This window comes from Corvus moneduloides, chromosome 3 (genome assembly GCF_009650955.1).
Source record: "Corvus moneduloides isolate bCorMon1 chromosome 3, bCorMon1.pri, whole genome shotgun sequence".
NCBI lineage: Eukaryota > Metazoa > Chordata > Aves > Passeriformes > Corvidae > Corvus > Corvus moneduloides.
The window spans coordinates 30978293-31004992 of NC_045478.1; the positions used below are offsets into that span (position 1 = coordinate 30978293).

Here is a 26700-nt window from a genome sequence, read left to right on the forward strand (position 1 = left end):
TAATAAAACTGATTAGAATCATATAATCTTTCAAAGTATATTTAAAATTGAAAAGGCAGAACATAATCCATTATTTATTAAATTAATCTTCCATCTTAACAACAGAGAGAAAACTAATACTGGTGAAATTCACTTAGAACCTGAAATTAATAGAGAAATGTGCTGTTTCTTAATGGTTCGTAACCTCCTGGACCAGAAGACATGTACAAATCCATCAACTTATTTCCAATTTACACTTGCTCTCAACCTGTTAGAACAACAAAATATTTTTCTTCTCTTCATATTCAGGTATTTAGTGACTTTTATAATATCTGTAATATGGCCAGCATCATGCATTTTATTTCTCTGCTTCACACTAAATTAAATAATATGTCTCTTGAAATGGTCACGCCTGCTTTGGATTTAACATTTTCCTGGACTTGGAGCAGGGAAATACAGCTTGGTATTCTGCAGAAGTATATGTAATGCAGAGTAGAAAGTAGAAAGTCTATTCTTGCCGAAGGGGATTTTGAAGGGCCTTGCATATCTGAGAAAAGTGGGATGTGGGAAACAGACCAGTAGCAGTTCTACATAAGCCAAAAGGCTCAGTGAAACTATCCTTCAACTCTTACCTGTAAATTCAGTCTATAACAAGTTTCCTTTCTTGTGTACATAGAAGGACACATCTAAGAGTAACTCTGGGATCAGTTAAACACGATGATGATGATGATGATTAATAATAATAATAATTAAGAATAAAGTCTCTCTTGAAAACAATTCTAAGATCTTTTTTTTAAATGTGTGCCTTCAGTATTGGAGACAGACTGTCTTATTTTCCCAAAGGAGTGACACTGCAGGCTGCAACAGTGACCTTTACTTGAAAAGAGTCCCCCTAAAGGTAACTGGTGATTGATCGAGAGAACAGTCCATTCTCCAAAGCCACTTGCTTTAAACTGTGGCCTTCCTTTCCAAATCTGCACCAAAACCTGTCAGTGATCACTTCAATTCCAACTGCGTTGAATTTTGTGCTATGTTCACTAAAATCTGGACTGAAATCCTCTAGCTGGTGTCACCAAGATACCAAAGATCTTGAAGTGCTTCTGCAGATTTGGGGGGAAAAAAGCAACTAAACAAGCCCTTTAATTTATTCCGTCCAACATATTAAATTGGGTAAGCCTCATTTTTCTCATTAATACAGAAATTACTTAAAAACATTACTTTCCGCCCTCTTTCCTAGTTTGGATCAAGTCCAACCTTGCTGAAACAATTGCATTGAGTCTAGAAAGCAGCACTATAAATTTAGCATTCACGATGTTGTGCCTATCCCTACAACACTACTACTGAGCGACATAACACTTCTTTCAGTGCCTTGATACTTTCTTTGTAGTACAGATGGCACCACGTGTACCATGCAGGGCTGACAGCCCTCCCATGAAACAGTGTGGGATTGCATTAATACATTATTCCTAGGTTTTAACAGAGGTACTCAAACAAGATTGATCTACTCAATATTTCCAATTATGTGCATAGGTTCACTTTATCCCTGCCCTTCAGACTGCAGCTTAGGAATAAATGCACACACAAAATAGGGCCATTCCAAACACAAGTGATCAAGTGAGCACGCCCAAATTAAACAAACATATTGTCACATTTCTACTTATTTCTATTTTGAAGACTTAAACACATCCTGATTCTCACTTCTAGACTATCAAAATATGAGGTTTTTCTTTTATCTAAAATGCTGCATGACACCTACCTGGCAAATAAAATTATTCTCAAATTGGCCTCAATTCAAGTAGAAAGACACCTGCAAGTGGATTGTAGATATCTGTGTACTCAGAAAAATGGTATAGCTTATTTTAGTTCCAGTCATTAAAACCTGAATTGTTCCAGTCGAATTGCAGCAAATCTTGTAAAGAAATCTTCAGAATGCTCTGTGCTGCCATCCCATCTCTACCCTGTCCCATTGCTTCCCACCCCTCTGCTCCTCAGCTGTCACAGTCAACCTAAGCATGACTTGTGCAATGTCCACCCTTTCCTTCAGTTTGTGGACAAGAGGTTAAGGAGTATTCCCTCTCAGATTCCTCTCCAGCATTGCCATGTCTTCACAAAATCTAAAAGTTCAAGTTAACCAGTGGCTTGGAACACCTAGGAGATGTCTAAAGACAAGTGCTTACATACATTGTGTATTCATTATTTTTTCATTTCCACTCACAATTAAAGGAGCTACAACTTGCTAATGCCATAGAAAACAGGTAAAAGAGTTCATTCAAGTTGTCTCATGACTTACCTTAGAGTTCTTCGTTTAATGTAAAGGAAATTAAAAAGATTTTAAAATACTGCATTGTAGGTACACCTTTGGCTTGTTCTACTCATATCACCCTGTCAATGAACCAAACTTCCCTTGAAGTATTTTAAGCACCATGATGATCACCCACAGATAGTATGGAATGTCACCAAATGTGAGAGAATACGATTATCTCTAAGCCAGTAACAGTTCCGTTTTCATTGCATTGCAATTTTGCTGGGCATAGATCCTGCACATCTCTCACATTTTCCTTGGTTTGGGTAGATATTTTTTGTTTTATTTTGACAACAGGGATATAAAGTATTTATGAGTGTAAAAGCTAGCAGGGATGTGGCTTACAGCTTATACCTATGGAAAATACAGTAAAAAGCTATAACCGTGTTTTGGTTTACTGTGGTCAAAAGTGGTTTGTGACCAGCAATACCTCTGATCAGAATTTGTGCAGCGTGTAATTATAATCATAAAAGCTCTGTATTACTGGAATTCAAACCTTGCAGGAGCTAGAACAGGACTTTAGGGGAGAAAACTGTTTGCTTTAAGGACTGATTGGTTTGGATGTTGCCCAGAAATTTAAATTTTCATTTAATCGGGGTGGGAGGTCGTGTTGGAAACCACACAGCCATGTTTAATATGAACTTTGAAGGCATGGAGGGGCTGTATTGCCCCACGACCTCAGCAGGGCCTTGTACTGTCTGCAGAATGGCAGCAGTGGGAGCGCACGGCAGCCAGGCTGAGAGCTGCTGACTGACAGCAGCATTTATTAAAATGTCAGCTCCTAATTTTCACACTGGATATCTGTTGTCGTGCAGGCTGCCCCGATATCTCACGCCAGCGGGAAGAGCCAGAGGACAACCCAACCCGCCCTGGGGAGCAGGAGTGACACAGCGGGAGGGGAGGGAGAAAAAGCACACCCAACCATACCCAGCTGTAGCAAAATTTAAAACAAAAAATAAAAAGAAAAAGGGGGGTGCCTTGCTTGTGGCAAAGCTTTCATGAACCTCCCCCGTCTGACCCCACCCGCTGCTGACGGTGCCGCTTCAGCCGCTGTCGCCTCGCAAACTCCGCTCTCAGCCGGGGCAGCGTCGCTCCCGCAGTGGGCACCGCGCCGGCTGAGCCCCATCAGGTCTCCGTCCTTCCCTGTGCGAAGGCGGCAGCCGCCGGCAGCCGCGGGAATGGATGCGGCCGCGCTCGGGCACAGCCTTATCTCTGGCAAGGACCAAACACGGCGTTAATTGCAGCCGCGCTGAGAAAATTGCTATTGTTTCTAGTCAGAGGCGGGCGGCAGTTTGAGAGGGTTTATCCCGGGAGCCCCGTATCAGTTAATCTGCATCGCGGGGCCGAGCCGACAGCTCCTAGGGCTGCGGCGAGAGGGAGGTTGCGCTTTAGAACAAAAAACAAGAGGAAGGAGATCAAGTGCGAGCTTCCCGCCTCGGCGTCCCCGTTTCCCTCGCTCCTCGCCCGCGGGTTTTTCTGACGCCGGGGCGCAGCCGGCCCCAGCGCTGGGAACGGCGGCCAGGAAAACCTCCCGGGCGCAGCGAGCGGCGTTTCTGGGACGCGCTGGGCGCCGAGCCGCCGTAGCGCGCGCACCGCACCGCGGGCCCGCCTGCCGGCGCCGGGGGGCGCCGCGCACACGCGCGGAGCGGGGCCCAGGCGCGCGCGCGCAGACGCCCCCCCTCCCAGCGGGCGGCCGGGGGCGCGCGGGGTTGGGCGCGCGCGGGGCGCGCACATGCGCGCACTCACGGCGCGGCTCCCACGGAGGCGGGCGGGCTCCGCGCGCGCGGGCGCGCAGGCGGGCGCGCGCGCACGCACAGCCAGAGCCACACGCAGCGGCACAGACGCGCTCCCGCTCCCGCCGTACTCCCTGCGCGCCCGGCGTTCGCACCGCTCCCCGACATCGGCAGCCAAGGACCCCCCCGCCGCTGTCCGGCCATTAGTGCCTGAGGGGGGAGGAGGAGGGAGGAAGGAGGAATAAGTCTATTAGTAACAACAACAACAACAAAACCCACCAACAAATCCGCACTAGCGCCTTAGTCCTTCTCTCAGACCGTCGACTGCCTGGCCTCGCCGTGCATCGGGCTGCTGTGCCGAGACTTTGTTTCCAAGTAAAAAAAAAAAAAAAAAAAAAAGCCAACCAAAAAAAAAAAAAACCAAAACAACCTTCGCTTGCTCAGCCACTTCCATTTTTTTCCCCCTGCAGTCTCGCTGGTTTGAGGTGGTTGTTTTTTTGGTTTTTTTTTTTTCCTGTTTTGCTTTTGGGTTTTTTTCTGTTTTCTTTCCCTTCATGTGGTTGGATTTGGTGGATCCGGAGCCAAAGCTGATTTTTTTCCCTCGGTGGGGTGTGCTTGTGGCGTGCGGGGGTTTTCTCGCTGCGTTTTTTATCTTCTGCTGCTTTTTAAAATCTTGGTTTTGAACCTGAGCCGGGAAAAATGGGAAACGGTGCTTCCGTCAGAAGGGGAATCTCTCCATCACTGTTGTTGGGACGTGTGCCTGTGGTGCTAGTGTTCTAGAGAAATAGCCTGACAGCTTTCGGAGTGGAAGGTAAGGGTGGCCGGGGCATTTCCATTTCCCGTTTCCAGGGATTACGACTGGAGAGCTTTTAGCTTGGGATTCCGGGGAGGAGGCGGCGGAGGAGGGGGACAGGCTGTTGCTGAAGGATAGAGAGACAGCACATACGAAATGATCTCCGCATTTACTTCAGCGCTGCAGTTTAAAAGTTAGAGAAGTCCGTCTTGCGACAGGTCTGCTTCCCTGAGAGTAATTTCCAGCGAGACCGAGAAAACCTGAGGTTTGTGCACGATTGGGGTAATTTGTATGGGGGGTGGGGGGAATTGTTAGGTTAATAGGAAGTTAAAATAAGAGAAGTCAGTGGGTCTTCTGCTGGGGGAAAAAAAATAAATGGAGTGATGGCGCCGTCTATGTTCGGCTAAACTACAGTGTCACCTAGAAAATCAGTTCGGGGAATATCCAAACTAAATGCCCGTTTCTTTTCGGCAGAAGAGTATTCTCTCCCTTCCCAAATGGGGAACCTTAAGCCTCTGTGGCCATTCTTTAACTCCCTCCTTCATGGAAAAGAAAGATCTTTTTAATGTGAGTGTCTTTATCCTTTCAGCGGGCAGGTTCACTCTACATCTAGCAATGCTGCAAACTAACTGAATGCTGCCGGCACACTCAAGTCGTGTGTGTGTGCATGTGTGCGTGTGTAATGCACACAGGGAGAGAGGGATTAAGACAGTGCTCTTTTTCAATAGCCTTGCATGAACAAATGCACAACTAAAATGAGGGCTATTTGATTGCATTTCTTCATAGAAAACAGCCTGACACTGCAGAGGTCTTTATTTTTCTAGTGCAGATATTACATAGAAGGGAAAAAGTCAGAGGCTTTTTTTCCTTTTCAAACAGAAAAGCAAATAAGCTCCCTTTCTACTTTCCAGATTATAAAATTAATCCTTTTTCATGGGTGGAATTCTTAATTTAGACACTTATTGTCACATTGGCTTTCAACGCCTACACCATCCTGAATAACATTGCGCAGAACTGCATTGCCTGCAAAGTGCTTCAGCAAAGGGGAAATTGTTTCCAGAATTCCCAATAAGTTTCTCTTTTTTAAAACCTTAAGTGCTGTACTAGCCCTGTTTGGAGAAGGAGAACCATTTTATTCATTGAGACGGATGCTCAGAAAGGAGAAAATCTGACCATGTGGATAGACCCAGCAGCAGCTCTGCTTTTTTTTTTTTTTAAACCTCTGCTATAAAGAGGGTTAGAGTTGGTGCTGCTTTTTGCCCATTTCAGGATTCAGAGTTTGCATTATAATCTAGGAGATACGGAAATCTCTTCAAGGGAGCTTAATCCAGTGACTTGCTGTGTGTTATGCAATGGGAACCAGAAGATGCCTTGCTGTTTGGTGAGGAGATGAAAAGCTAGGCAAAGACACACATCAAAACTCAGTAACGGTGCCTTACAGAGCAACAGTGGAAGAGACTGCAATCTAGAGAGTTTTGAAATTAGGTTGGTATCACTTCCTTCTGCTTGCATTTAAGAGCAGAAGGTGAAAAGCTACTCATTTGTAAGAGATAAGCAACTTTTCAAAGGTTAATGCTGAAAACCTTCAATCCGAAATTTTTGGATATCATTACAGAGGTAAATATAACTCAGGTTTGCTGTACTAACCTAGGCCACTGTTAAAAGAACAGAGCATGTGGAGACTGTGAGGGTTGGCAGGTGCAGTAAAACAGCTTTATTTGGAGATACTAGTGGAGAAAATGTATTATTTTCTTGCATTGTTCAAGTGCATGGCTGCAAAACACAGGAGCTAATCAGACAGTACGAGATATTCGTAATAAGAGGGCAAGTGCAGTCCAATAGGTGCAGAGATCCTGCTGTAGCACAGCCAGTTATATAGAGCTACTGATTGTAATACTAATTCTGTGATCCATTTTGTATATCCTTAGAGGCTGAAGCACATTGAAATTATTATCTTAAAAAGCTGGCATTTAGTGGTCATGTTAGACCAGCAGTAGTTTCATCCGTCTTTGTTTCTTTCTTCAGTAGTGTCAAAATTTTATTAATACATTAATCTCAGTATTTGCTGCCTTTTTAGAGACCTCTGTGTACCAGGCGGCCAGGGTGAAGACATGTAGACATATGGGAGATAATGTTCCATCTGTAACAAATAGTAATTGGTGCATTTTTAAATTATAGCTATAATAATTCAGTTATTTCTCAGACTTAAGAGAAAAATAATATGTAACAACAAATTCTACCAGCTTTCTTGTTCTATTCTGGTGGAATTCTGCATGTGCATATTGTATATGTACATACATAACTACAGCAGATGACTTATTTACTTTTTGAATAAATTAATAAATAAATTTCTCTTCTTCTGTCAGGTAAGGCATATAGGTTTTTACTTAAGTTGAGCAGTCTAGTCCACGCCATGATGACTAAATCCTAGAGAGGAGAGGACATTCCTATTAATAATCTAATAGATGTTGAGTTTTGTCTATGGAGGACGTGTCTGTGGCGATGGCCACGTGATGGCGCTGTGCACACAGCGGCAACCCCGGCCCTTGCGTTATAAAATAAAAATTACCTGCCCTTCTTTCTGAAAGGGGCTCTAACTGCAAGCTTGAAAACAGCTGGCTCGAAAATTGTAAGGAGTTTGGTTTTCTATGCGTGAAGAATTCTACTTGCATTTTTATTTCATTTCATCTCCTGCAGGCCAAATGACATAGGATGAAGGCTGTTCGTAATTTGCTGATTTATATATTTTCCACCTATCTACTGGTTATGTTTGGATTTAATGCTGCCCAAGACTTCTGGTGTTCCACGTTGGTGAAGGGGGTCATTTATGGATCGTATTCTGTAAGTGAAATGTTTCCTAAAAACTTCACAAACTGCACTTGGACGCTGGAAAATCCAGATCCAACCAAATATAGTATTTACCTGAAATTTTCCAAAAAGGACTTCAGCTGCTCCAACTTTTCCCTCTTGGCTTATCAGTTTGATCATTTTTCTCATGAAAAAATAAAGGATCTTTTAAAAAATAACCATTCTATAATGCAGCTCTGCAATTCCAAGAATGCTTTTGTATTTCTGCAGTATGATAAGAATTTTATTCAGATACGTCGTGTCTATCCTATCAACCTCCCAGGATTACACAAAAAAGAAGAAGACCAAAAATCCTTCTTTGAGTTTTTGGTGTTGAACAAGGTGAGCCCAAGCCAGTTTGGGTGCCATGTGTTATGCACTTGGTTGGAGAGCTGCTTGAAATCCGAAAATGGGAGAACCGAGTCCTGTGGGATCATGTATACAAAATGCACCTGCCCTCAGCATTTGGGAGAGTGGGGAATAGACGACCAGTCCCTGGTGTTGCTCAATAACGTGGTGCTGCCCCTCAACGAGCAGACGGAAGGCTGCCTGACCCAGGAGCTGCAAACCACCCAGGTCTGCAATCTCACCAGAGAAGCCAAGCGGCCGCCAAAAGAAGGTAGGTGCTTCTTGGAGGGGGGGGCTGAATGCCATGCCAGTGTGTAAGTCCTGCTGCCAGCTCTCCTTAATACATTCGTTTGAGTTGCTCTCCACTCTGGCTCTCCTCTAGATGAGGCGAAAGGGCTGGAGAAGATGCACACTCCCTCAAAGCAGGGAAGGCTGCATTTTCATTTCTAAACGGGCCTAACCTACAGCATATAGTTCTGCTGAGCACTGTTGAAACTCCTCACAAGTAGGATCCGTCTGTTCTAAGGCCCCATTTACAGTAATGCCCACAGGTGGTGAGCCAGGAATCACTCTTCCCCTCACCACCTCTTTACAGCAACCACCCAACTGCAAAACCTTGGCCTTCTTGATATGATCCCTCGACTTTGCAAGGAAAACATTTCCAAAGGCATGCAGGCAACCTGACCAAAAGACCAAGAGATTTACCATGTTCAGGATACCTGGTCCCTGGGCCAGACCTCAGCAACCTACAAACAAACCAAGAGCAAATGCAGTTCCTTAGGGTGAACCCTCTGCCTGAGATGCCTGGAAAGGCGAGGCACTGCGCAGGCAGGACATGCTGGTTTAACCTCCTGGGAAGCTCTGTGAAGGGGCCAGTGGCTGTTGCTGCACCCAGTCTCGGCTCCTGGGGATGAAGGCATTGCAGTATTAGTGAGGAGGGGGTTGATGTGTCATTCCCAGCAGCTGCTTCATGTCCCTGCTGGAAAAAGGGAGGGGGGTGTTTTGGAAGGGTGGGAAGACAGGGGTCCAGCAGGTAGCATGGCAGTCCTCCACCCAGGTCCTCTGCTACATACCTCCTGTTTTAGCCTGATATTTTGGGGAGGTTGGGGTGGGGGCGATTTTTAGAAGGGCTTTGAGGGGTTGTGAGGCAGGGAAGGCATGGGTTGAACATAGATGGGGCCTCTGGATGCAGCCTGTTGGCGAGGGGGTCCTTCAGAGCTGCCGTGCGGGAATGGGGGGAAGGGGAGGATAAATCATCGAGCCTGGGGTATTGCATTTTAATGCAGGAAATGTTCCCTCTCTCCTTGTTTTTTTGCATAGCCACAAAGCTCTCAGTCTGTGGCGAGGCAGTGCCAAGCTCCCAGCCCCCCTAATAGAAGTTGCTTTGTGGAGGAATGTAACATTGACACGTTGTTACGAGAGGATTTTCTTTAAGGGCAGCCAAGCCCCAGTGCTGTGGGAGAAGAAAAGCTGAACTTGCTCCAGCTGCCGCCGTGCCAGCGGCCAAGGGCAGGGCCGGGGGAGGGGAAGGCTGGCGAGTGGGACACTTAGAGTGTCCTGCGGCTCCGCGCCTCTCTCGCCACCCAGCAGCCCGGGATCAGAGCGGTTCTAACGGACGGGGGAAGCTCGGCTGCCGTAAAAATTTCCGAGAGAAGCTCGTTCAGTGGCAGGGATGGTATTTAACACCGTTTAGAGCTAATTAGTGCCCGGGGAGGCGGAGGCAGCCCCGGCCGCAGCAGGCGGAGCCGGGCGGGAGCCCCGGGCGCTGCGCGGGTGCGCGGAGCTCGCACCGCCCGTCCGCGGCCGCAGCGCTGGGTGGGAGGCGCCGCTTGCGCCCCTTCAGCCTCCGCCGTGTGAGTCATGGGAATCACGGGGGAGCCACGGCCCCAGCTGGAAAACACAAACACCGCAGACCGGAACGCGCGCAGGAAGCGCAGTCGGAGTGCGCGGGTCCAGCGGGACCCTGCGGAGGGGCGGGCGGCGCATCCCCCCCGGCCCCAGCGCCGTGGGAGGCACGGCCACCGCGGCCGAGAGGCGTATCCATCCCTCGCCCCTGCCTCTGATTCCCGTCCTAAGGCACCGGCTCCCTCGTGGATCTGGGGGCGAGGGAGCGCCAGCACAGGGAATGCTCGGGCCGCCGGGGGCCCTCACATCTTGCCCCAAAATACACTAAATTCCAAGGGGATGTGTGTATTCAGGTTAAAGCATCTGTTTCAGAAATGTACTTAGTTGAAAGGACAGAGAAAGCTGAGGGCGAGCATTTATCTGGATTTTTTTCTTCCCTTAAATTTTGAAACACGTTTCCAGCATATTTTGGTTCCTATTTCAGACATATTTTAATTCTTGCCCCTACTTACAGATTTTTCTGCATATTAGCTTGAGAAATGGCATTGTTAGAGAGGGTGGAAGTTTCATTTGGTAGGTGGAAGGTTTGATTTGCTTGTTTTTCACTCTGTTTAGTGGGGGAAGTTTTGTATTGATGAGAATTTTTAGAGTATTAGAATTATTTCAATATTTAATTGCTTTAATGCACTTTGAAATTGTTCATCAGATTTTTACTCAAAGTTATAATCACTTTGCAAATTAAGCCTTACAGTACTTCTCAGTTATCAGTAAGCTTTTGTCTTCCACTCAGTGTCTAAAGCATTTTTTCCCTTTCCTCAGAAGGCTGAAATCTGTGACAGAAGTGTGTTGAATCTTTGTTTTCTGTAGATACAGTTGCACTCATTAAACACATCAGTCAGGTGTATCTGTATGCAAAAAGCTGGTTTGTGGTTCAGATCAAGGCCTTATTGAGGGATCAAAATGTAGACTGTTCTTGCTACAAACATGATGCAATTTATCACTTTTGTCAGCGAACATTAAGGCAAGAAATAAAAGTGTTGTTTTCACAGACAAGCTAGTTCAAGTTAGATTGGCATAGGTAGCATAAATAAGGTAGACCAATAACTAAGAAATGGTTGTTCGGGTTCATAGTGGCAACTGAAAGTACAGTTTTAAGTTGAGTTTTAAGGGGAATGGAGTTTACTCTTGAGAGAGTGCTCTAGATTTGGTTAAGACTGTGTTTTATGAATTTGTGTATTATTTTGAGGTTATGTACTGACGTTGCCTATAAATGACTTTTGGAAAGGAATTGCAAAGACCTGACAGGTTTCTAAGTATTATGTGAACCTTCCCATCCATCGGATTTGCTTTCATCAAGCTTGACTGTATGAAGTGCAAAAATCTTTTCTCAAAACTATTTCCAGTCACATTTTAGAACCCTTATGTAAATAGAGAGCATTTAGATTAAAGCCAACTGCTTCTATTTTGAACCTCTGTTTTGAAGATTTTTACAATTTTGAATATGATAAATGGCTTAGGAAAATGGATGAAAGTCGGTATTTTTCCTTTTTAAGAGGTGTTGAATCTTACAAAAGATGTGACAAGTATACAATGGATCATTGTGTTTCTAAATGTGCTGAAGTGTTGAACAATAAAAGGAACTAGGTCAAAAAAAAGAAGCTGTAACTATTTCTTTCTAATAAAATGGTTTGAAAATATGTGGTTTATTCAGCATTTTTTCTGTAGGCAGATCATCTTTGGCGTCATTGATTAAAACAATATTGAAAATAGCTACAGTTTCACTTAGTCCCAGTTTCCTTGTATCTACATCCTTTTCTGTGGCCTTACATTTGAGGTGTTTAGCGTGGATCAAAGCATTGGCAAATAGATCTCCGTGAGTACTCTGGAAGGGTCCTAAATTTAAGGGCTCAGGGGAATTTTTCCTCTTGATCTTCAGTGCTGTGACTGAAGTATGTCATGAAGTTTCTGTCAATAAGACAGGGCTCAGATCCAAAGCTAGTAGACATGTAAAGACTATGTATGTAGTCAATCCAAGAGAGAATCAAAAAATGTTTTTTCTTATTGTGGCCATTGCAAAACCATAGTATTATTGTGAGGTTTTATAACAGTTACTTAGACAGAAATTATAGAGAGTTTCCCCTTGTGTTTAATGCCAAATCTGACAAGGTTCCTCCTAAAACAATGGAAATAATTCTTTGTCCTGTGGCTTATATCCAACAGAAGAAGAGAAGGGATGTCCACATTAATTAAACCTCAGCATTTGGAGTTCCAGGCTTAATCTGGTATCTCTTGTTTAGATAGTCTAAAATAATCTTAGTAGGGATATTTTATTACGCTAGAAGTGTAGCATTGGTCTACTTTGTCAGAAATTCTAAGAGCACACTGTGTACCAGCATCTCAGTATTCAGCAACTGATGTATTTATTTTTTTCCAGATTTCAAATCTGAAAACAACACAGAGATCTTAACAGAGGATTTACTGTGATAGATGTGCCTTTAAAATAATAGTTTATGCCACACTGTTGAGTAATAGTAAGACGTAGGATGCAAATAGTTTTGTAGAACTTTCATGACTTGTATGCATTTATTTATATGCCATTCCATGAATGCCCACTTCCTGTTGCACACATCTGAGATGAATTCCTAATATTCATCACATACCCGGAGGTCACTAGCTTGGTGAGTAGGCTGGACATCCCTAGTCAGAAGGTCATAGTCAGTAATACCATGTCATATCATGGCTGCATCAGAGGATTAAAACTGTTAAATCAATGAAGGACTTGTCTAGTAAGATCAAAAATTGCAAAATGGAGTCTTAACAACCACCTACTCCTATAGGAATATTTAATATTTAGTGTGCAACAATTTTTTATGACTAAAGTAAAATTTAGAAAATCAAAAATAAATAAAACAGCTGTCCAAAATATTGAATGAGTACAGTAACACACTTGAAAAAGGCTTAATAATTTTTATAGCCTTCTTCTTGCAGTGGCCCTTTTATTCATGAATTCAAGGGGATAAAGGAGGATGAACACTAAGGGAAATACACACTTTTAAGCTTTGCGTGAAGAGTATTTTTCATTATGTTTTACAAAATATTGTTTAAAAACTTAAAACTGATATACTAAAACAAGTGCTTACTGTACCACTTATGAGCAGTTTTAAGCAGTTTGTTATTACACTGTAGTGAGGAGTTTGATCTCTGTGAAAATCTAGACTGTAAAGAAAAATAATTTCATGTAAAAAAATTTTTTTTGGCATAAATATTGTTCCTGCTAAAATGCTCATGGAGCAAAAAAACATCATAGAAACATTCATAGAATCAATTAAAGAGATCATGTTTGTGAGTCTGGTTCTCAGTGGAAGGAAATATTTTAAAATCTCCTGTGGATTCCTGTGTGCTACATAATATGTCCTATTTTGACTTATTTTGCTAGAAGAAAATGATCACCCTAAAAATTTATGCTTTTAGTACATACTTGAGTCATTCTGAACCACTCATAATAGGGTGCTTTATCAAAGTCATGTGAGTTTGATTTCAAATTCTTTTTTTTGAAGCGGTGCACTGTAGAAAAAGCATTAATGATCAGCACCTCCTTTAATCAATAAGCCTTACCTTTGGTTTAAATTATTATATGTGATTATCACTAGTGACTGTACTTTAGTTTGTGCTGTATTGATTATCTCCACCTGATTTATTTCAGTAAACTATGAAAATTCTTGTTTTGACGTAAAGCTTAGAAGTTTGTGTGCAAGACTAATCAACACTTCATGTATGTGTATGGAATTCAGTGGGATTTGGATCAATCCGTAAGTGCATTCTCTGATGCTTTGAAAAAGGAAAATACCTAGACCATTTCCTTCACGCTACAAAACAGCCTATATAAATGGCTTTGCTTCCAGTTATTTAAATACTTTATTAGTAGATGCACTTCTCTCTCTTTTTCGGTGGTAATTTCTTTGGTATCACAGATTCTATCAGTATTTTGTTAAGCACTTCTTACACACTAGTGAGATGGCATATTTATTTTTTGTGAAAAGTCAGCCTGTTTCAGTCTGATGTTTGCCTTCGGAGGGATCACAGGTGTTCTGTATAGGATTCGAACACCAGTTTTTCATCAGCTCATTGCTTGTTTGAAGCATGCATGACTTCAGTTGCATAGTATGTTATAACCCAAACTGGGATTTTAGTTTCCCAACCTGTCATTTTCTCTTGAATTGAACCTCCATTTGTGTACATTATTGCACTCAGACATTGGAAGGCCTGCTCTTAACTGGACATAAACGCTGCTAGAAACCACTCTATGAAGCACAGGATATAAATAGAAACAAGTGATAAAGAGTGGGCAAGGTATAGAAACAAATTAAGTGTTCAGAATGAAGTCAAAGCAAGTATCCAAATTAGGGGCAGAATTCAAACTCCCTTGCTGCTGCCTCCAGTGAACAAGTGCTTGATAGTACTGAGTACTGTACCATCAGATATTTCAGACTGGTCATGCCTTCTTTGTTGGCCTTTCTCATACCAGTAAGCTGTGCCTTTTGTCTTCAAATTCTTCCATTACCCTTTGTCTGGGTGGAGAAGGTCCACAGTATGTTTAGTGTGTTTTAGAACTTGTCCTCTGATTTTCTTGTGCTTTTTGGCAAATGTGGAAGTGTTCCAGTATAGAACAGTCATTAGCAGGAGTTGATGTAGATTCTTCTTACATAGTGGGATTTCAGTTATTAAGTCTTAGTGACATTACATGGAATTATATTATGACATAAAGCAGGTACTGCATTTTTTATTGTTATGCAGTGGTTTATACCTACGTATTTCTATTTTATGTGTTTATATAAAACAGTGATTATACAATGTTTTACATTCAATCTATTCTGTGCTCTTTTTAAAGCAATTTATCCTCTGCTGTTCAAATCTCTCCATATTGCTCTTTCGTTTAGTTTTCTACTTGCAAAAGCATGGAAAAATCTGCTTTGTGTGTGGGTATACACAGAGGAATTTTAGGAGGAGACTTTCTTTTTCTCTTCTTAGGGAATTAATTTTATGAAGTTTATTCAGTTGTGTTTTATCAAAGGATTCCAACTCAAAGTTGTTGTAGCTCTCAAATTGGAGTTTAGTTGTTCATTTATAAATATGCAGTAATTGTAATAAAACAAAGGTCACTGCAGAATTCCATTGAGCATTATTTACATACACTGTTAACAAGAAATATAAAATGCTCTTTAGGACAGAGAAAGTTGTACATGATATAAAATACAAATTTACAAATTATGCATCACTGATTTTATTTATTATGCATCACTCTGAATATTTCAGATTTTGAGCCCTTTCTGATGTTAGTTTAATCTCAAGAGGAAGACAATCAAATTTTTCAAAGTCCTTCTCGGTTTTGTTAATCTTTTAGAGAAGTTATAAATAAAGTTTTTGTCAAATTACTGACACAGTTTTCTGATGGACTAGACACCATTGAAAGTAATAAAAACAGTCAATAATAGTGGGGTATGAGATCCATGTTGTTACTTTGCTCTGCAAAGGCCAAATTATTGTCCTTACTCAAGACAAATTCACCATTCCATGAATATAATTTGGTCTAAACGCAGATTAGATTAAATCCCACCAAAGAGGTGTGAAACAGTAATAACATGTTTGTACTACCAAAAGTAAATTATTTGATAATTTTTATTTATAAATTCTTTTTTTTCCCCTGTAGTTTTACTTTTCAAACCATCCTTGACCTTTGATGAAGTGAAGCAGATGTACTTTAAAGAAAACTCAGTTGTGTAACTTCTTGTGGATTTTTTCCATTTTAGCTGGTTATTCTGTCATTGTGTGCTTTATTTCGGTTTCTTTTCCATAATCTGGAGGGGAAAAAAGGCATATGATGCACTCAAATTAGTATTTCTTTGATGGTGCTGGAAATGTGTGCAGCTGAAATTTGGAAGCAAGCTATTTTCAGTAATTAAGTTCAAATTTTATTTATATCTCCTAGAAATGACAGAAACCACAACGAAAATAAAAAATTTGAATAGCATCCCTTTTTGTTAGCTCAATAGAAAGTTGGTGACAATGGGGAGAACATGTCATCCTGTTTTGGGCAATTTTCACTACTTTGCTCTCTTTAATTCTTCAGAAGATGTAAAACATTTTGGGAGCTGACTGGTACCTGTTGTTCTTCATGTACTGCTAGCTCATTCTTCAGTTACGTAGGGATACACTTTATGTTAAGTAGGAATTTGTTAACCATTGTCACCAACTGAGGTATGCTATAACAAGTTGCTTGTGACGATCTGAGGCCCCATTGTGGCTTCACTCCTTTCCCTTTGCTGAGTTGTGTCAGTACACCAGCCCAGCAGAAAACTACTCTCCTTGGGTTCTTCAGTTGTATGGTCTTGATGTTGGGCAAGTGTGCTATAATGGCCCAGCTAATCCTCCACTGGAGCCAAAAAGTGGTGCAAGAAAGAGCTGGGGAGAACAGGGATGCTGCTTCAGCACAGTTTAGATTTGCTTAGGAAAAAAGATCTATCAAAAAGTGGTTGATACATGTTACCCTTGCCTGCTCTTTTGGACACGTTAGCAGCCAATTACATAATACCGTGTTTCTAGGCTGTTGCACTGTGTTTGATTACAGTATTACTGGCAGATCCATCAAAATAGAGGCCAAGATACATGTTTATCCAGGGCTTCCCACTGACCATTAAAGACTGGTGCAGGTCTCTGTGAAAGTGTGCACAGAGTGCTTGAGGATAAGTCGGCAAAACCTTTGTAGCTCATTCCAGTAGTGGAGTTAGTAAGGGTTTAAATTGCAGATTAGAAAATCAGAGAATCTAATTCATGCTGTTTATTGGTTATGAGAAATATTATTGCCCATGCTTCCTGCAAGAATACTTTGTCCTGAAAGGCCTTTGGAAAATCTTAAGTCTCAGTATTTCATGTGAAATATTTCTTTGAATCCTAAATGTTTTGCTTTTTTTATAGTGTTTGCTTCTCTATCCTATTATTTTCATTCCCTTCTGTACTGTACACAGAGAAGATTTTAGTTGTCTGCAAAGCTGGGCACTTGAGCTTGAACTGTAGCAAGTTGTTTTTTTATCCTTGGAAGTGTTTTGTTTGTTCTGTGGCATTGGCCAAAATCTGCAGTAACTGGCAAACATACAGATGCTCCGTACTGGTGTGTTTGAAGGTTGACAGATGTGCTTCACACTGACAAAGGAGAGGAAGGAAAATGTTCAGCACTGCAGGTGTAATGTGAGTACACAGCCTTGTCCAGCTGGTCTGTCTGCATCAAGTGTCTAGGAATTCACTAATAATACAGAGAGGATCATAAAGTTTCACTCTCCTTGGAAGGGAAAAAGGTGCCAAGGCTGGGATATTAGCCAATCGCAGCAACTGATAAAGTTGTGAGAGTTATGTATGGGGCCACCAGACTTCAGTGGATTATGCTATTATTTAGGTTCATAAATGCAATAGATACTGGTTATACCTCTTGAAGCAGAGTTATACTCAGAAAAGTTTGATGGTTATTGTCCTGGGAGAATTTAATGTACCTAAAAATAATTGGAGCCTGCTCTGGAACCAGTGTTTTCCTGTCTCTTAAATTAATGTTCAAATTATTATGTATTCACTGAATTTTTATTATTTTCATGAAAATTGGAGTAGCTTCATAATTGGGAAAAATCAACACTATTCCTGTTCCTTGACCAGACAGAACCTTCTGAGAAGCAGAGCCACTGAGTCCAGATTGCTCCAAGTGCTGCAGCTGTTTACAGGGCATTCAGGTTGGGGTTGGCAGTTTAGACACAGAAGATTATGAATGGAGGCTGCCCTTTAAAAGGAGGATGCCCTCTCTGGTTGTGTCTTGTGCAAAGCTGGGGCAAGTTGGTATGATCCAAGATTACCTTTTGGATTCACTCTGCTCAGGAGTTTGCTACTTCTCGCAGTGAGGCAACACCCAGACCCTTGTGTGCACCTTGCTCATGTTGTCTGAAGGCTCTTAAATACCAGCAGGTGTGGGGTGCCCTCGGATGAACATTTTGGAGGTCCCCATTGTGAATGGGGGTCTTGAAAGTGATGATGAGGCATGTAAACTTATTTGATTTCTTTGTAAATGCTTTTTGATGCTTCTGTGCCTAAGTTCCTTTCCCCGCTGTGTTGTTACAATAGTACTGCCTTGCCTTCTGGTAATATTTTAAGTATGTCAAAGTTTTGCTTGGCAATCAGTATTCCAGTTACTTAGCATATATAGATTATGCCATTACTGCTAAGCTAGAAAGTCTTTTTTTCCCTCATAGTTCTGATGAAAATCAAATCCATGTTCTCTCTGAGTATTTTCTGGTGGTTGAAGTGAAGGTGTCAGTTTATTGGTTGCTTTGCATAAAGAGATGAAGAGAATGAAGGACTATGAGATTTATCTACTATTTCATGTTTTTAAGCTTTTGGAGAATGGATTTTTGTCCATGTGAAGTCTGAATTGTTGCAAAAGTAGGTTTTAGTCTGGTAACATTATATGTACAGTAACTTTACAATAACTGAATTTCTAGAATAAATAAGACATGACAGAGTATCCAAGCGTGCCAGGATGTAGCATCTAAATGTTTTTCAGACATGACTAAATTCCTGCTTTTGTGTTCACTTGTACATAAATAAACTCAATGAATCAACATCATTATTCATGTAAATGGGATTTAATTAAAAGCAGGTTTGCTGCTAAATGCCCTCAACTGAAGATGTGGGTTCCTGAAATACATCTAATCAATATTAGAACAGGAAACCATTATTTTATTATTAAAAATATTTTCTCTAAATATTATTAGAAATTAATCCCAACAACAATAATAAATTGCAATCAAACAAATCAATAAATATCAATAATAACAACTAATTTACTATGTATGTACTGCCTTACATAAGTTCAATAAATATTCTTTGCTTTTTTTATCTTGGAACCCAGTTTTGTCTAGTTCCCAGGTCTGCACTGCTTTAGCTGCTCATCAGTGTATTATTTGTTAGCTCTGGGATGCCCAAAGCCATCTTCTGCCTTTCACTGGCCCTTCCAGATCTGTGCTGGCCTGCACTGCACCCATTGTCTCCTGCTTGGACACCTCTGCTCTCAAAGCATTCCCTTTGTCAGCACTGTGCTCTTCTGCCCTGGATTGTTGTGCTGGGGTAAAATAGGTACATAGTTCTGTACAGAATATCTGTTTGTTGCTGCCCTCTATAAAAAGAATATGGTTCTACAAAGATAAGCAAAATTTAAACAAATCAGGCAATAGCTGTCTGATCATGAAGCAAGCTGAACAAATCTTCAGGAAGAACAAAACAAGTTCAGACAATACTTGACATGTCCTGAGGCCTTTTAATGGCAATTGCAGTGCTGTATTTATTGTGATATAGGGCTACACTAAAATGCATTTAGAATAATGAAGAATGGCTGTGGTTATTGTCATTGTACTTTTTTTCACCTTTCTGTTGAATGTGTCCAGAAACTGCCATGGAATTTGTTGCAAAATTTTAGCATTCTAAAACATGCTTTTTTTTTTTTTTTTTGCTAGATTAAAAAAAAAAAAGAAGTAGTGTCACATTATTGATTTGACAAATGATATCGCACTAGACGTATCTGGATAAAAACAAGAATCTGTTTAGGAGCGGCTGGCTGATTTTTGGCTATGACTGACACAACTGCTGTAGAAATAGATGCTTTCTACTTCTTGTTTTTGTGTAAATTTGGGATTGTATTTATCTCTAGAATATGTGTCTGAACACAAAGTTGACAGTCATTTGAGATGACAGCCGCTGTCAGGGAGTTCTTCCGAAGAAGAAGGCATTAAATTATGAAGTATTGGAAAATAATATTTATTATAATATGAACTGTGGAAGAATATATGCCCCTAAAAGATGCCAGGATACATAGTAGAGGTTATCAAAAAATACAACAGAAAGATCATCTTAACAAAAGAATTTATAATTTACTCAGATGTCAAGATGTGAGAACTGCAAAACAAGTATGCAGGATGTTTTGACAATCTACCGAAACATTGCCTAGCAGTTATTAGTTTTCAGAAGTTAATAGGTGCCATTTTTAAAAATCCTAACTGAATACCTTGCAGTAATGCTGTGGCATAATTTCTAATGATTTTTTACATATCTAAGGTCTGTTTTCTATTGTGTGTATACTTCAACCCCAGTATTTCACTTCAAACTGTTGGGTGTAGAAAATCATAGAAAATAATTTTACATTAAAATCAATGTGGATATTTTCAATGATCAGGTTGCTATTATTCTGGCTAAGACTGATCTCAAAAAATGCAAGTTATTTTGCTAGCAGCGCAGTATGTTGTGAATTGCATAGCTCTGTTAGCATAGGTCTTTGTTACATGTCTGATACCAACCAAGAATTTAGAAGTCCTGTCCAGTCTTTCATCACAGCTCAGTTATCATTACAAGCCCTGAGCTTATGTGTCATGACTGCTTACAGTCTTTGTACATTTTAAAGGCAAATACTGTTAATGAAAGGTGATCTTTTTTTTTGGCAAATTAACGAGAATCACTGTTATATTCTGAAGTCTATGCAGATATTTACATGGAGAAAATCAGATTTCAAATTAACTGAAAGATGAAAATTTAGAACGTATTTTTTATTTTATATGGATTAATTCAAAATGCATAAGTAAATTAAACAATGGTGGATAGACAGAGGGTACACTGGAGATTTCTTTAGGAAAAAATACTGGAGATGCTAAATCTCTTCTATTGAAAGACACTATTGCGATATGACACCAAGATAGTGTCTGGTGCTGTGATATAGTTGGGAATTCTGCCATTTCAGGACAGGGATCCTTTTGGCACGCAGTTAAAAAGACTCCCGGTATTCTTTGTTCCTTTGGCAGACACACATTGCTCATGGTAGCAGTGATGTGCTGGCGAAGACACAAAGTGCTGTGTTGATCAGAGAATACATTATGTGCATGCTAACTTGAAGGATGATCACACACTGTTCCTCTCATAAGACAGACCCTCAGGCCACAAAGTCCATCTCAGCATATTTGGTATTTGTAACTTGTAGTTTTCTGTTAGAAATTGTCACATTGCCCCGATGGAGTTCACAGCTAAATAGTCAGCATGCTTCTTGGTTTGCAGCTCCGAACATGAGGTTTATACATACTTAAGCTTCCCTTGAAATTATACTGGCTCTAAGCATGGTTTTTGATTTTTTCCCCTTTGGTCTCTGTGCTTTGTCTTGTTGCTAGGTTGTTAGCTCTTTGCACTACTCTTTTAGCTAAACCCTCAGATTTCCCAGAAGCTTTCACTTTCACAGAGCTCCAGTCTTATTAGTACTCTAAGCTTACAGTTTATCACATCTGGGGCATAAAACAGGTGAAGTAAACAAACACAGAAGCTTTGTAGGAATTACAAATAAATAAACCCTGAAAACAAAACAAAAACCTGTCTTATTTCAGCTAGCCTGAGAAGTGCACGGGCTTGGACAAGGTCATAGAAACCCTGTTTTTAACCCTATATTTAAAACCCTGATTTTTTCCTCATCACTCCAGTCACACAACCAGTTGAAGTCACAGAAGTGTCCAGTATTCCCTCCTCTGTGCTCTACTTTGCACGATTCCTTTGTGTTATAGGTTCTTGGCAAATCTGTTTCTTTTCTCCCATTGCCCTGTGCCATCTGCTTCCACTGGTTTTCTCCATTGGTTTTATGCACAAAAAAGATTGTAGTCACAAAAGGCAGGATATGCCTTCCAGCCCATGCCTCATTCATTTCTGCAAGTCCTGTTACTGTTCTAATGGTAGAGTGTAGGCAGGCAACCAAACTGCAGTGGGCTAAGCTGGGATATGAATTAAGTGTGTATGTGTCCCCCAGCCTAGTGTTCCCTCAGTCAGGAATCACTCTAACCACCAGTACATAGTGCAGTTTCCTTTGAGTGGCTTGCTGACCCCATAAATCTTGCTTTGTTATTTCTTGCAGTGCTGTAGTTTCACAGGAATACCAGAAACTACTGATACTTAACACAAGCCCTTTGCCTACTAGTGAGAGCAGTATCCCAGGAAAGAGAAAACAAGGGCTTAGGTTTCCTCGGGCTAAGTATAACCATGAACATGCATCTCCTCCTCCTTAAGAGATACTTACTTCAAGTAACATATTTATATGTGAAAGGCATATTCCATCTTTTTCTGTAGCTGGTATTTTTTTAAAAAAGCAAAAAGTCTTTGGGGTCAGCTCAGTACTCTCTCAGATATATAGCATTCCACAAGAGCATGTGGAGGTTTGGTCAACAGCAGGTCATGTACCTTTTTCTGTCACACAGAAGACTTACGTGTTCACCTCGGTCCCTGACCAAGCTCAAAGAGGGAACAAAGTGCAGTGTGCAGTTCTGGAAGCCTTTATTTAGGCCCTCTGGGAACAGGAATGTCCCCACACAGGCTTTTCAGGAGCTAATTTCAGGTCATCTGCACCACTTGCTTGAAATGAAGCTTTCAATTCTGCTCAGTCCTCTTTTAGCAGGTATCTAGACCATGTGCAACTATTGTGAGTTAATCCATTTGCAGTAGCCTCGAGGGTTTTAATGATGTTGTTTGTCAAGCCTTGCTTGTGTTAGTATTTATTGTCTTCTGATGTCAGTAGGATTGAAGGGAAGAAGGTTAGTCAAAGAGTCTTTTATGTTCCCTGGTTTTGGGTTCTTATTATCTTAAGCACAAGAACTACTAGGAAGAACCACACACTCTCTTAAAATTGAAATTCACTGTGAAATTTCTAGATTTTTTTTATAGCAAGCATTAATTTCTGTGTTTATATAGAAGTTACAAGCTTGTTGGTCATAGTGTAAGACAAAGGTAATCAGGATTTTTAATCAGGATTTTATTGTTCTTACTGCAGTTGTTTCACTAACACAAGTAATTACTTCATTTTTAATGTGTCTGGTTGTGAGTAAATGCACTGGAGTCTACTCAAATCTGACAATACCTTAATCTAAATGACATAAGTCTCTGAAATCACATAAATTATAAACAACATGGAAATAGTTTCATTTGTGAGTAAAAATGGCCAACAAATGAAATTATTTAAACATACTTCAATGTATGTTTTACATTTTCTGTTTTAAATTATTTATAATAAACCTCACTATAAGCTCAGAGAAATTGAAATAGTTGTCTACATAGAGACATCATTTACAGTTAAATTTGGAGGACCTTGGTGATCAGAAACCATTGAAATCAGTGGGTTTTTACCACAGAGTAATACCTGTGATCCATCAAGCCCATTGCAGGCAATACCGTAGAAATTCTTTAGATTGTCCCCTGGATTTTTATAGGATTGGCTCTGTTTGGTTTGAGGATTATGGAATGTTAAATACTGTTAGGAGAGAGTAATCCATGTGGGATGGTTGTCACCTCTGCCAAAGAAACAGATGGACTGATGACCTTTTCAGGGCAATGCTAGATCTATGTGCTTTTGACTGGCAATGGTGCTGGGAGCACTCTTGTGCTCGGAGCTGTCTTTATTCAGTTAATCTTCATTTTTATTACTGAATAGTTGTTTGCTTTTTATTCAAGAAAATGCTCTAAATTACCCCTCCCTTTTTTTAGTCACCCTGTCTCCGACACATTGCAACCCATGAAGTTGTCTTAGTTCTCCCAGGTGAACATTTAGTAGCATGAATTTTGAACTCTGGCCAGATATCATACATAAACGTCTTTGTCCACACAGGTGTCCCCTACAACCTTTGAGTGCACATTTCTGTTTTCCAAGAAATTTCATTTTTGTGTACACCACTCATTAGTCACATGATAAGCACAGCCACACAGAACTCAGTTGTGTAGTTCCAACAATTTTGTGTTCCATTAATGTACAAATCCATGGTAACCTGGAAAAAAATCATGCTAACTCACTGAGAAATATGCAGTTAAAATGTTTAAAGAGATTTCCTAATGCCATTAAACTGAATTTGCTTTTCCCTTTTTGTCTGTCTTACTCCTTTATATGTGCATTAGATTTTTTCCTATCTTTTTGCCTAAATTGTTGATATACAGCGATCAAAAGGCAATTTATGCCTCCACCAGTAAGTCTGAGAAGTTTATGAGTACAAGAGAATCATGGTGTCTGAGGCTACCCTCAACCATTTCAGCGCTTATAAAATAAATTAACAAAGTGCTGGTGTTCTTTGCAGCAGTTCTCTTTCTCCATTTAGAAAAATAAAATGTTTGTAAACAGAGGAGCTTTACTTTTGGGGAGGTTTGTGGTTTTTTGTGGGGGTTTTTTTTGTGGTTTTTTTTTTTTTTTTTTGGTTGGTTGGTTGGTTGGTTGGTTTGGGTTGGGTTTTTTTGGTTGGTGGCTTTGGGGTTTTTTGAGGGATTTTTGCGGGGGGGGGGAGTTAAGAGTTTTTTGTTTGGTTTGGTTTTTTAAGATTCTGCTCTGAATGGATATAAAGTAAAGTTAGAATTGGGTAAACTCTGGAAAATGTTAAGTAAGGTTGGAAGCTTGAATCATTTACAACATCAGCTGGCTGAGAATAGATAGCTGGACTACTTTTTTTATTGCAAGTGAGCATCTAGAACTGATGGCAACCCCTGGAAGATCACTTAGGTTAAGAGTCCATGTTCACGATTTGGTTATATTTTAGCATTCCCCTGGTGTGATGTGGTCCACAGGATGCAGATATTGAGCACTCACAGAAGACAAGAGTTCAAGTTTTCAGGCTTATGACTGAGATATTTTAATATATGAATGCATATTAAGATTTTGGGGTTCTTTCATGTTTGAAAATTATTCACTGTATTCATATTACCAGATGCAATAATAAACTGAAGAGACCTTAAGGTTGGTACCTTAAGACTAAAATTTTACTTTTATACCTATTTTATTAATAGATTAAAAAATGCTTTTGAAATTATGTGAAATAGACTTATAGGTAAATTTAGGTTTGAAGGGTTCTGATGGTCATGTAGTTGAATACCTTGCTCAGGGTGAAACTAATCGAGTTGTATATTTTATTTCAGTCTTTTCTTTGGTTCATGGTGAGGTTATTTTGACCCCTAATACTTTGTACATATGTCAGGATTCAGCAAATAACCAGACCCATAATCTAATCCAGTGTGTATGTTGTCAATGAATTTTGTTATTCCTGTCAGTCACTGTAGTGGACTATGGGTTTTTTTTAGTTATGCTTTATCATGCTTCAGGTTGTAGTATTCTAATTATTAGAAAAATAACCTAAACCACAATGACCCTGTGCAGAATGGCCAAAATAGTTAATCTGAAGAACAGCTAATAAAATATTCTAGAGAAAGTTTTCCAAAAATAATTATGGCTGTGTCATCCTTGATGTATAGATTTTTGAAACAGTTTGATATTTATCAAGTCAAGTTCAGTGAGGCCAAGAGGTTGCATTAAAAAAAAATTAGTAGTTTCTTACAGTATTTTACATCATTCACACAGTGAGGCATGTTTGTGTGCCTTCCCTTTTGCTTGTGATGTATCACAGCTGTACTGTACTGTTGGTAGCTTCTGGCGCTGAAAGACAAGATAAGGAATCACTATTGAATAGTGTTCTGGAAAAGGGAAAGAGACGAGGCAGCCAGACAAGAATATTCGAAGTTAAAGCTTGTAAGGCAAAGATAAGGCAGTATAAAAAGAGAAATGGATTAATGCTAGCCAAAGGGGTTAAGATAATAAGGATTTTCTAACAACATCATAGGGAAAAAACAAATACTGAAAAGACTGAAAGGGATGATAATAATCTTATTTAAAATATCTGAGTTTAAAAGCTTCTTTTTAGGAATGAGAAATTAAGGGTGATTCTAGAACAATTAAAAAGTAAGAAGAAATTGGCAAACAAGAAATAGAGTCATATGTGAGAAATCCAAATATGCAGGAATACAGTGGTACAGGGAATGTGTATGATAGACTATTAAAGTAAATAAATAGCGCAGGATTGTATAATCATCTTTTAATATTTAACAAGAAATTAGTAAACTTCCATGTTCTAAGAATCCAATTTGTAGACCAGTAAAACTATCAAAAGGACCTGAAAGGATATCACTATATGAAAGTAACAAAATGTTATTAATTATAATGGCTTTCTGTTTTAACTTTATTCTAATACTATAAATGTTACACAGCTTTTGGGGGGGAGTTGTAAAATGGATAAATGAAAGTATTAAATGAGACGTTACGGATATTACTCATATTTCTATAAAACTTAATTCCTATTTTTTTAGATTTTAACACATTTAAAAATGGACTGGGGGCTATATGAAAACTGTAAATTAATATCAATGGTGTACTGACATCTGCATAAATTCGTATTTGAAGCTACATCTTCAGTAGTGTTTTAACAAAGAAAGTAATGTACTTGGTAAAACTTGGAGTTCAACAATATATTAGGAGCAAATGCAAGTAGTAGTGAGGACTGTGGGAAAAGAAAGAAGGCTTATATCAGTTAGAAACATGGGGAGGACATATGATAATATAATTTAGAATACTGTAAAATACTGTCGTACTCTGTCTTATAAATAAATTGAAATAAAATGGGAAGGGAAGATCCTTAAAGCATTAGTAGTGAATGGTACTTGGAGATAATTACAGAGATGAAGAGATGTCAAAAGTTATTTGGAACTCAAAAGGTCCCTATGTAAGCAAAGACTGAGAATGTCTAGCCAATTTTATTGTTGTTTGTGAACTGGATATACATTTACAAGTCTTTAATTTTTATAGAATCATATTATAGTATAATATACAGTAAAGTTTCATTCAACACTTCTCTATTTTTCCTAATCCTAGGAATTATTGTTATACATTTTTACTCAATAAATAAACTTATCAATTTCTCCCACTACATATATAGATATGTATC

At 40.0% G+C, this 26700-nt stretch overlaps 1 protein-coding gene across 11 annotated transcripts in view; it reads left to right on the top strand.

Moving 5' to 3' along the window:
• The first annotated feature begins 4493 nt into the window (after positions 1-4493).
• The window catches only part of ADGRB3 (adhesion G protein-coupled receptor B3), a 458541-nt gene continuing 436334 nt past the window's right edge, over positions 4494-26700 (top strand). For 8 of the 11 annotated variants that reach the window (XM_032104724.1, XM_032104729.1, XM_032104733.1 and 5 more), the window contains exons 1-2: positions 4494-4825; positions 7505-8273. In XM_032104724.1, coding sequence (XP_031960615.1) covers positions 7520-8273 — 754 coding nt within the window. In that variant the 5' untranslated portion in view covers positions 4494-4825; positions 7505-7519. Of the gene's footprint in view, positions 4826-4985; positions 5073-5843; positions 6293-6324; positions 6425-7504; positions 8274-26700 lie in introns of those variants that run through there. The other 3 variants (XM_032104725.1, XM_032104727.1, XM_032104726.1) reach the window with 3 other exon arrangements.